Source organism: Vanessa cardui, chromosome 16 (genome assembly GCF_905220365.1).
Source record: "Vanessa cardui chromosome 16, ilVanCard2.1, whole genome shotgun sequence".
NCBI lineage: Eukaryota > Metazoa > Arthropoda > Insecta > Lepidoptera > Nymphalidae > Vanessa > Vanessa cardui.
This window is the reverse complement of record NC_061138.1, coordinates 5,643,809-5,654,537: the sequence shown is the minus strand read 5'-3', so window position 1 is coordinate 5,654,537 and position 10,729 is coordinate 5,643,809. Positions and strand designations below refer to the sequence as shown.

Here is a 10,729-nt window from a genome sequence, read left to right as displayed (position 1 = left end):
GCGCACGGTTCGTTTACCATTTCATTTTGGTTCAATATCGCCACTCTACTTTGTTCCACACACACCCCTCGCCACCCTCCCGCGCCCGCGTCTTAAGACGCCGGGAAATATCTGCGTTTTAAGCTATATTTCTTTCATCCCTCATTTTTGCAGTTCGTAGCAATCTGAAATCCAACACGTCCCCCGTAGGGGTCCCCCTCCTCCGGGTGGCACCCCCGACGTATTCTTGTACCCGGATAAAAAAGCGATATCTATTTATAAAATGTACGCAAGCGTGTACGTAACGCGTATGGACGTGGATTAGCGTATGTGTGAACGCGGCTGTGTGCGTGTCCCGCTCATTTGCAAACCGTCTCCTGAGATAACGTCCTCTAGCCGGTTATCCCGCTCATATTGCCCCCTTCCACACATGATTACTATGTATATCTATGGATATTTCGCTGATGAAGGTTGCTGTACAAAATATAAAGTTCGGTTTAACTTTATGAAATAGATATATTAGAAGAGTTTTATCATTCAAAGCATGCAAGAAATGTAAATGTAATTTTGAAGTGAAGTTTTAAATGTTGCAATGAAATAGTTAATAACAATTTCGAGTGGAGCGAGAAGTGAGTCGGGTAGCCGCGAGCGAGCGGGGGAGGCTGCGACGGCGGTGTCGGCGCGGCGGCGCTGCCCGCGCTCACGTATGAACGTAATTATAAAAATTGAAGGCAACTTGAGCTCCTCGTCTCCCCCTCGCTCCCGCGGAGTCGTGCATTTTTTCGTACATATTAAACTCCCGCTCCCCGCGCCGCTCGCCCCGCGACTCCTCTTTTTAATCGATTTTCCCAACACAAGGGGTGAGCGCTCTGGGGTGAATGTAATTTTTTATGCGTTTTTTTCCATCGAAGGAAACCGTCGCCGGAGGTGCCATTACGCCACGGCTTGTTGAGAATGTTTTAATTATAAGGCATTAGCGCGTTTTATGATAGCACTCCCGCCCGAGTTTATAAATGATCGAGAGCTAAAGTAATTAAATATTTGAATGCGGTGAGATTTCCGCGGGGAGTCGGAAGGAAGCGAGATAATGGACGTTTCAAGCCACTCGCGCGTTGCCGTGATGGATATAAAATTCGATCAAATTATTGCTTAATGGTCGTTCAAATTACTATGGGGAGTGGACGAAGGAATGACTTGTATAATATTTGTATGTTTCTTTTTTTTAATCAACGAAATATTTTTATTTTCATCTTCGCCATTTTATTTACACGCACAAGACGGATTCAAGCTGAAACTATTACGTTATAAAGACTAAAATCATTGTTTTTAACAATGTAGTAAAATAATCTAAGTATTTAACTATTGATGACTGAATATGAGATATCTATAAAGGCAGATTAACAACTGCGTTGTTTATATAAACACAAATAAATATTGATACAACTGCGTTCATTTCTAACAATTTGGAATACTTTTAAATCACAATACAATAATTAAAATACAGAAAAAATATTTAGACATAACAGATACATGAGCCGTTCTCAATTAGACATTCAAGTTCCACAAATACAGTCGCGTTACTAGCGTGAACGTAGTTAATTCTATTAGAATAAACCGGATGAAGTACTTACACGGATAGTTCCGCAAATTACTGACGCCTATGGTTTCACAATATTCACCCTTGCTTGAACAGAGACTTGGAATATTACACTAATAATACTTTTATGCATAATTTAAATACACGAGACAATACGACCTTTTATTACATAGTTTTCTATAACATGTACAAGGATTTCGTAGTAAACAAAACAGATCGCGCTTAAGTTGAATTAGAATTGTCGAATACGGTTTTTGTATGTTTATTCTCAAGTATGTCATCAGCAGATATGTAGAGATAGGGGCGCACGGGCGTTTGGACTTGCCGATTTTAAGTCCTTGCAAAATAAAACTTAGACGCCAGTGAAAATTTAAAAATAATTACCATTGTTGTTCTATTTTTTAGTTATTTATCTTCTCAATATGATATGGTTCAATTAAGTTAAGAATTATGAAAACTACCCAACTATAAAAATGATCGTAAATGTAAAAAAATCACGCCTAAATTTATTTGAGATATTAATTCGAATAAGTTATAAATACGCAGCAACCATTGCTATTTTACATTAAAATCAGATAACTTTTGAATTTTTGCAACGATATTCTGACGATTAGGTACAACGATAATTCGACTAAAATTTTTTACGTTTTTTTTTAAGTTATAAATTTCACATTCCCGTACCTCAAAGTACGTAACGCTGGTACCACAGAAGCACTGTCTCCGGTCGTGTCTGATAGCTGTCCAACAGCATCATAAAAGAGTCTCACATCGTACTTACGATAGCGTACTCTAATTTTATCTCCGTTGAGAAATACCTCCGTAGTTGAAATCGATCAAAATGCAAAAACCTTTACTTTAGCCTTGTCAATTATTCTTATACAACAAACAAAATAAGGTCTTAAAGAGATTCCTTTAAGCTCTGATAAAGCGATCTGTTCTCGACCGTATAAAATACATAGATTATAAGAAATTATAAGTTGTTTCAAAAAATTATATCTCTAATTATATTAACAAATAGTGTAAATTATATATAGGTTTAATGTCTCGCCCGAGCCGCTGGGAATGTAATGGCATTACAGGTTAATATGAGTAGCACTAACATACTATCCTCAAACAATAATTACAGCATATCCTTCTGGTACACGCAATACAATTTACTATTTAACAGTTCATAATTTAAACTTATTTTAAAATTACATTTTATTATACAGAAATTGTTTAGATAATTTCAGATTATGAAAGCAAAAAAAACATTTAATATTAGTAAAATTATTGTGAAGACACATATAATATGTTAATTAATGTAATTTTCAACGTATTTTTTACGTTCTCTATTTAATTTTTTTTTTCGAAAAAAAAATCGCTTTTTCTATTTTTATTTTAGAGTTCCAACGTCGTAACTGTAAACTGTTCTCTTAATTCCTGTCGCTCATCCTAGTACAAGTGATGATAAACTTCAAGTTATAACCTCTAACAAATATCTGTTCGTATAGTTTCTAACAAAACAACAAAAATAAACAATTGAAGTTAGTCCCTATGCCGCTAAAAAATGCAAGCCAAAAATATAACAATATTCATTTCAAATTTATTTTATTGCTATATTACTTACTTACTTGGTGGTAGGGCTTTGTGCAAGCCCGCCTGGGTAGGTACCACCCATTCATCAGATATTCTACCGCTAAACAACAGTACGTAGTATTGTTGTGTTCCGGTTTGAAGGGTGAGTGAGCCAATGTAACTACAGGCATACGGGACATAGCATTTTAGTTCCCAAGGTTGGTGGCGCATTGACGATGTAAGGAATAGTTAATATTTCTTACAGTGTCATTGTCTATGGTGATATCGTCCGCCAAACTATTTATCAAATAAAAAATCTAATATTTTTAAATAAACGAGATGGTTTCATTTGCATGAATGAATAAAGAAAAAGTAATTTTAAAATGTAAGACTTTCAATACATTTTACCTCAATAATTTATATTCTCAAACCACTAAAGGCATAAACTAAAACCGAATAAATACTTTTCTTATTCCCTTACTCTAATTGCTTGGACTTGTGCGACACTGATGAGACAGTGAGTTCCTCTGTCCTTAGGAATTGTTGAGTGTATCTAAATTACAATGAAAATACGACCTTATCCTTTAAAATTTAAGAACTGTTTTCATAAGTATCGTTGAGTTAAGACTGTGCTATTGATAATGTTTACTTAGATTGATTTGACGATGGAAAAAGCTAGTATTCTTAATAGTGTATTTATATGAACATTTAAAACATTTATTTCACGTCGTAAATTTTATAGCTTCAATTCCTCGTTTTGTAAAAGTGGAAATAATATTTGGAGAGACAATTTTACCTACATTAAAGAAACATTTTTTATCGTTCAGAAATACATATTTTTTAAAAACGTCACAGTAGTTGATAGATTTAGTATATTACTAGCAATGCCACAACATTTATCGTAGTTATATCGAAACGTTAAGTTTTCCCTAACGATAAGGGGAAAAGAACACACAAAGTTGGTGACACTCGCGACCCTGACAGTAAGTTAGAGAGGTCAGCGCGGTCTCAGCACTTGTTTGGCGATCCACTTTAATTACCATCCATCAGGCAGACGGAGCTATCGCTACATCGCGAATGCGTAGACCGTACCGAATACGGACACGGGACGCGAAGTAATTGATGTCGCTAATATAAGCGTCTTTTACGACAGGAGACGTATCCTGCTAACTCATTTGCGTACAGTATACGTAAAATATACGATACGATAACACGGGCATTTTAGTTAAGAACATTTTTATACGAGTGAGTAATATCGACGGCACATTCGAAATTTAAAATATTAACTTAATATAATAGAAACAGTTGACTAGAATATGATTAAAATGCTGACTTATAGCGAAAGAAATCGTTTAAACATAAAACAAGCAAGTAAAAGTTGATTGCCATTAAGCCGCCGGAGTAGGGCATTGTGATCTATTCTAAGAAAATTGTATGAATGCTGAAAGCTTTAAACGAAACTTCGCATAATGCGTGGCGTCCTCTAGTCCAATAATAGCATCCTTAATGAGATGTAAATGAGCGAAGAAGTAGCCGACTCCGTTCGCGTTATAATAACGCGTAACGACCTACAAGTCCGGATTAAGAAGCCCTTTGACTTAAACCTAGGCACCGAGTGAAATCGCCCACCTAATGTTCCCACCTGTTTAACATATTCAACTTTATAGCTATGTATATAAAGTTCATTTTATACTACCGCTAGTTGATTATTAAGTGCTATGTGGCGGCTAGCAGCACAATAGTGTGGATATTTTGAAACTAATTGGCAGAGAGGGTTGCGAATTAACGTCACGGCCACGGCGTGTCGTGGTAACCGGCTTTGTGCTTCCCGAGCCTGATAAATAGTTGAGTTTACTTTCAATTATAAATTAAATTTACTTTGCTGAATATCACGTGTATTTGTAAATAGATTATTTTAGGACTTGTTCAACTAACACTTCCAATCTGTTCGTTTTCCCACCGAGCCTTCCTCATGCAAATCAATTCAACAGACGTCAAGCCCTGCCCCGTTAGCGTTCATTTAGTATCCTTTTGGATACGTCGGATTCATTATCGTGAACATTGTTAAGCGCAATGTATGAACAATCTCAATAGGTAAGGTCTCATTACAGCAAACACGATCGTTCAATCAGGCAAGCAATTGTTAGCAGAGATCGAAAGCTACGCTCCGATTCGCACAACATTATTCAAACAGATTCCTGTGCTGTGCGCTATTAAATTGACTCAAATCGTGGAAAAGAAACTAAAACACGGAAACATAAACTACGTGATGTTTTCAGAAACAAAGTAAAACGAAACTACTTAAATTATGTAGGTACATATTTGTATGTCAAAATACAACTGCTCCAATTAACTCACTAAAGATTAATAGTATTACTTTTATATAAAAGCATTCACAAAATATCAAAAGTAAAATTAGAGTTAGTACTTAATACAATCTTCTGTTAGTTGACCAGTGCAGACTCCAATCTATTGGTTATACGAGATATATATTATGCATTCGTGAATATAAGACGCATAAACCAGAGTCCGAATCAATTATAGAGGCGGGCAGGGCTCGTTAGAAACGCATCACGCATCTGCGATCGGCCGCAGTAAGGTAAACAGAATATATCTGGTGTTAAGGCACGGAAAACAATGGAACAGCCAAATTAGGACTTTGTAGTTGGAAGGAACCTGATTGATGTTTCTTTGTATTATCTTTTCGGCTCCGTGATACATGCCAATGTGTTTGTGATGATAATTTAAGTGTTTTATGAAGTAGTTTCTGACTTACAAGTACATGTTATAAACGTAATGATGCTCGCTCCAAACAAAAAATATGGTTTTAATTGAGAAAAACTCGACATTCAAGTGCTAAACTTTTATTGGTACGTTTGGGTCCGAATGTATAGAGTATGCAAGTTAAACGCAATTTACCTAATTTGCATTTCATGACAATGTGGATAATGATTTTCAGTTGTATGGAATGACCTCGCTACTATGATAGTACAAACAAGCTGTATAACGTCTTCCTTAGTTATCCTTAAATTAGATACATGATACCAATATTTTTAATATTTTAGTGTTTTAAATAAATGATCATCATGTTTAATTCATTTTCGTTCAAAGTTTAACACGACTTTTTTCCTTTTTTTGCAGGCGGAAACCCACAACCACAGCCTCAGCCTCAAGGGTTGATCGTGGAAACAGGGAATGGCGCAAGCGTTCTTCAACTACCAGCGACAACCCTGGAGCAGATACGACATATCGCGGCTGATCCCGGCGCTTCTACCTTACGCCTGCCGCCGCCCGCCACGGAGCTTCCGGTTGGTGCTCGCGAGTCAGACTTCGACTTGTGCTACGTTTGCAAACACTGCAAAGTCGCCTTCCCATCGGCCGCACCTCTACAAACTCACCAAGCGCGCTCGTGTTACGCCGGTCGAGAGGCTTTGCGAGGTGTCATTCGAGTAGTTCAACCAGCGCTCGAGTGCAGAGTATGTCCCGGTGAACGGTTCCGCACCGCAGCAGACTTCCGCCGCCACGCTGACACCGACTCTCACCTTCGCCGCACCGCACCGTCGTCGCAGCCGGCCGTGCCGGAGCCGCTCAGCCACGAAATGGAGGATGTCGTCAACCAGATAACGCTACTGGCAGCTCGCGCCGCGCAAGATGCCTCTCCGAAAGATCCCAACGTCACCTTCTGCGCGCCGGGATCGCGTTTCACGCAGCCAGGCGAACTCCCTCTCGCCAGCGCTGGCCACTAATCCTAACTAAGAAATGTATAGTTACTACTACTAGTAGAGCTCCTCGCTCTCACCGTTGTTCAACAACGCAACAGTTCACTATTAGCTCTTAACGCTTCTTTTCGTTGATAAATGTTGTCGCAGAAGCGGCACTTTCTTAGTTATACGTTTAAAGCTTGTAGTTATGTAAGTATAGGTTAATAGGGAGCCGGCCGACGTTGCGAGTTTTTGTACGCAATGCAACGCAGAGGGGCGCGCACGCACGAGGCGTGCGGCGCGCGGCCGGCTCCCGCGTCGCCGCCGCGTACTGGGAGGCGGCGGCGACGGCCCGCTCGGCCGCGGTTCGGCGCCGCACTTCATATCATACGTTAGACAGGTTTTATTATATACGTTTATCGTTGCGGCCGCACGCAGACTGCGGCCGGGCCGGGTGACTCGATTCTTTACCATCTTCTCCCAGGTAAACAAGTTCCTATCTTTATGGCATATAATATTATCGATATTGATAATTACGATTTAATTATTGTTTAAAGCTATGTAATACATACATATAATCGTTCTAATTTTAGGCATAGATACGTTCTCGTAAGAAGTTCCTGATGCATCGTAAATGTATGAAGATATATATACGTATATGATTTTTTTAAACGTGAGGCGATATTAGGTACGTACGTATGTTAGGCAGTAGTGCGGTCGTCCTCTCGCGCGGGTTTCACGCTCGAAGAAAATGTGTCCCCACGAAATTGAATCAATCGCGACCCTCCGTATATCGCGGCGTAACTTCTGACGGAAGTGGCGACTCGGCCGGTGCGGATCGGGTGCGGATCGGGCGCGGGTGCGAGCGCGCACACTCGAGAGCCGCCCGTGGAGACGCGACGACACCGCGTAGGCTTATTGGTAATGGTTAATTATAATAATTATTATCGTAGCAAACTTTTCCAAAACGAACGAACTCGAAACTCGGGCTGCGCGCCAGCGCTCAGCCTACCTCGCAAACAAGTGAGTTTATTTTGGAACTAAGTGTGATTCTTGAATTTTTATTGATATTGTAATGATTATTAGTAGTGGCATAAGTGAGTCGAAAGCAATGGAGGTACATGCGGCGGCAGCGCGGCGTGCGCCCGACGCCCTGCGTTCGCCTCACTCGCATGTATATTCATCTCTTTTCTGTGTGCGTGAAGTCCCTTATATTTTCGATGGCACAGATCACGTTATTAAAAATATTTTACATATTTACATTTTATCTAGTGGAGTGTAATACAATATTTTATCTACGAGCGAAACCTACTACAACATTGAGTTAGTTCTTTTGTAAAGTCCAATGTTTTATTCCACCGGTAGCCGGCGGTCCTTGTTATTTGTATGTGCAATGGAAGGCTGCTTGCGCGCGTTGCGTCTATTTATGACCGTTGACAAAACTCGTCTATTAACTTATGAAAAATACTAATATGTGCATATTATTTCCAGACCGAGCAATATATATTGAAACGTAATACAAAAAGTGTCAATAAATGTTTATTAAAATAAAATATGAAGTACGTATACGAAGTTAAAAGTAAAAGTCATAACACCGCTGAGCGACGCACAGCTCGCAGCGCGCGCAAGCATTGTTTCCGACGCGACGGCGCGCGTTTTACTACATTATTTTGTTTACTGCGTTAATAAAATTATAATGTAATATTTATTAAGAAAATTCCCTATTGTTTGTTGAGGCGTTCGCAAAACTCCACCGCGTAACTTCGTCTGCCGGACGGCAGCGTTAAAGGATATATTTATTTTGTCGGTTTGTAATCGGGAGTATACTGTACGGTAAGTTTGAGTTAGCGTAGGTGGACAAGTCGGTAGTGCGATGTTGTGTCTCCGCGGACGACAGCCCGCGGAATGAATCATGGTTCCTATGTATATTTCAATATTATCGCATCTAGAGTTTCACTATACTTTCCGAATACAAATTTTAATATTTAAGATTAATTCGGATTAGTCTGTTGTATCTGCTGCTAGAGGTGCCGCCACGGCATTGTTGTTTGTTTGGTTATCCAGGATGTTTTCATTTGTTTCTATATTTTTGTAAGGAATATTCTGCACTTTTATATTATCTATTGAAAATTTTGTTATATTAAAAATATTTATGTATCGCAACCTTCATCATCCTCTAGATGTAAATCGTTAAAAATATAAGTTTACGATTGTAAAAGGTAGCACTCGCGTCTATCATAGTTCCTATACTGTATTGTAATACTAAATTATTTTGAAAATTCTTTCATAGTGAAATATACCGTTCCTATAATGTAATCTGTAACAAAATTTTATGTAACTGAAATAGACCATGTGATGTTTAATACAATTAACGTGTTTATTCGATGCCTGTTTATTTGTGGTATGTGAGGTCAATTTACTGGTTATATTTGTTTATCGAGTAGTTACGTCCGTGCAGCAGCGCGCGTAGTCACCTACGCGCGGGCTACGCGCCTACGACGCATGCCACCCGTAGCCGACAACAGATTACGAATACATTGTCAAGTGTAAATGGTAAAAATAAACTCAAAGTTAGTTTATCAGAAACTGGAGTTTTATTTTTGTTACACCATGTATACAAGTTTATACCGATGTGCTCATATCAGCGATTATTTATTAAATATCTATTTATGAAACAATAATAAATGAAATATTAATTTATAACTTTTAATACTTATCTATTGAACAGATACAAAATATTACCTTCTTTTTAAATGCAGTAAACCTACTCATTTACAATTTTATTAATAATATGATTTATGCCTGCCTTCCGATCATATCCTATCATCCTATAATGACCTCTCTTTTGGACATACATAGGTACTCACTCGTACGTGTTGAAGGAGATCTTCTACTACATTCTGCTGCTGGTGTTCAACTACTCTTGAAGGATCGATATATTTTAGAATATATCCTGAGATAGTATTTCAACAAACAAATGACTTTATTTCAACTTTCAACGCCGAGCACGAGAAACATCTACATACAAGCTTAACAATCAGGTCTTTTAAATTAAAAACACATAGTCATAATAATATATATTTTTTTTACTTATAAATAAAATTATTATATAATAAAACAACTAATTACTTTATTAATAAGTATAACAAACCTATATGAAACGCATTTTATAGAATTTTTAAATAACTTATCGAATGCATTAATTTACTTTTTAATTTTAATAATATAGCAAATAATAGGGCAAAGGTCTTACATTATTCAGACAAGTTTGTGGCTGATTATTATGATACCTACATTCAAGAAAATTTCTTACACCAATAGCAAATATCAACGTACTCTAACCTGGAAAAATAAGATATTATTAAATATTCGACTGAAGCTGAAAACATAAAGTAGTTTAACTTTTTTTGCGGATAATAAGTATTTGGAAGTTTGTCACTCGAAGAGAGAAGATTTGATCAAATAGCTTGTATATATCACCGATAATAATCATCATTATGAATATTAGAAATAGTCCATAACTATATAAAATAGTGAAATGTAGCTTTTTTAAATGAGATTATTAACAATACACACAATGATTCTAAAAAAATATATTTTATTGAAAAATATTCGAGATAAAAAACCAATCTAATTCAATGTATTATAAAATAGTTAATAAAGTATATGTTGTGACGTAATTTATTAATTATATCATCTCATATATTATATACAAAATCAAAATATTCCTTATCAATGTGGACTCACGAGTGAATTGGGTTGTGATTTTGCAATATTTAAGTGCATTATGGAAAGCTGTGTACTGTACGGAATGGAGATTCTATCAAGCAGAAACACAGTCTTTAAACTTTTATACACATATTTATTTAATGATCTGTACGAATATCATAAATGT

At 37.3% G+C, this 10,729-nt stretch overlaps 1 protein-coding gene across 1 annotated transcript; it reads left to right on the top strand.

The window, feature by feature from the left end:
• Window positions 1-6,081: 6,081 nt before the first annotated feature.
• LOC124536373 lies at window positions 6,082-9,380 on the top strand. Its single transcript, XM_047112904.1, has 2 exons — window positions 6,082-6,094; window positions 6,275-9,380. The coding sequence occupies exons 1-2, from the start codon at window positions 6,082-6,084 to the stop codon at window positions 6,877-6,879; spliced, it is 618 nt and encodes a 205-aa protein (XP_046968860.1). The 3' UTR covers window positions 6,880-9,380.
• The last annotated feature ends 1,349 nt before the right edge of the window (window positions 9,381-10,729 follow it).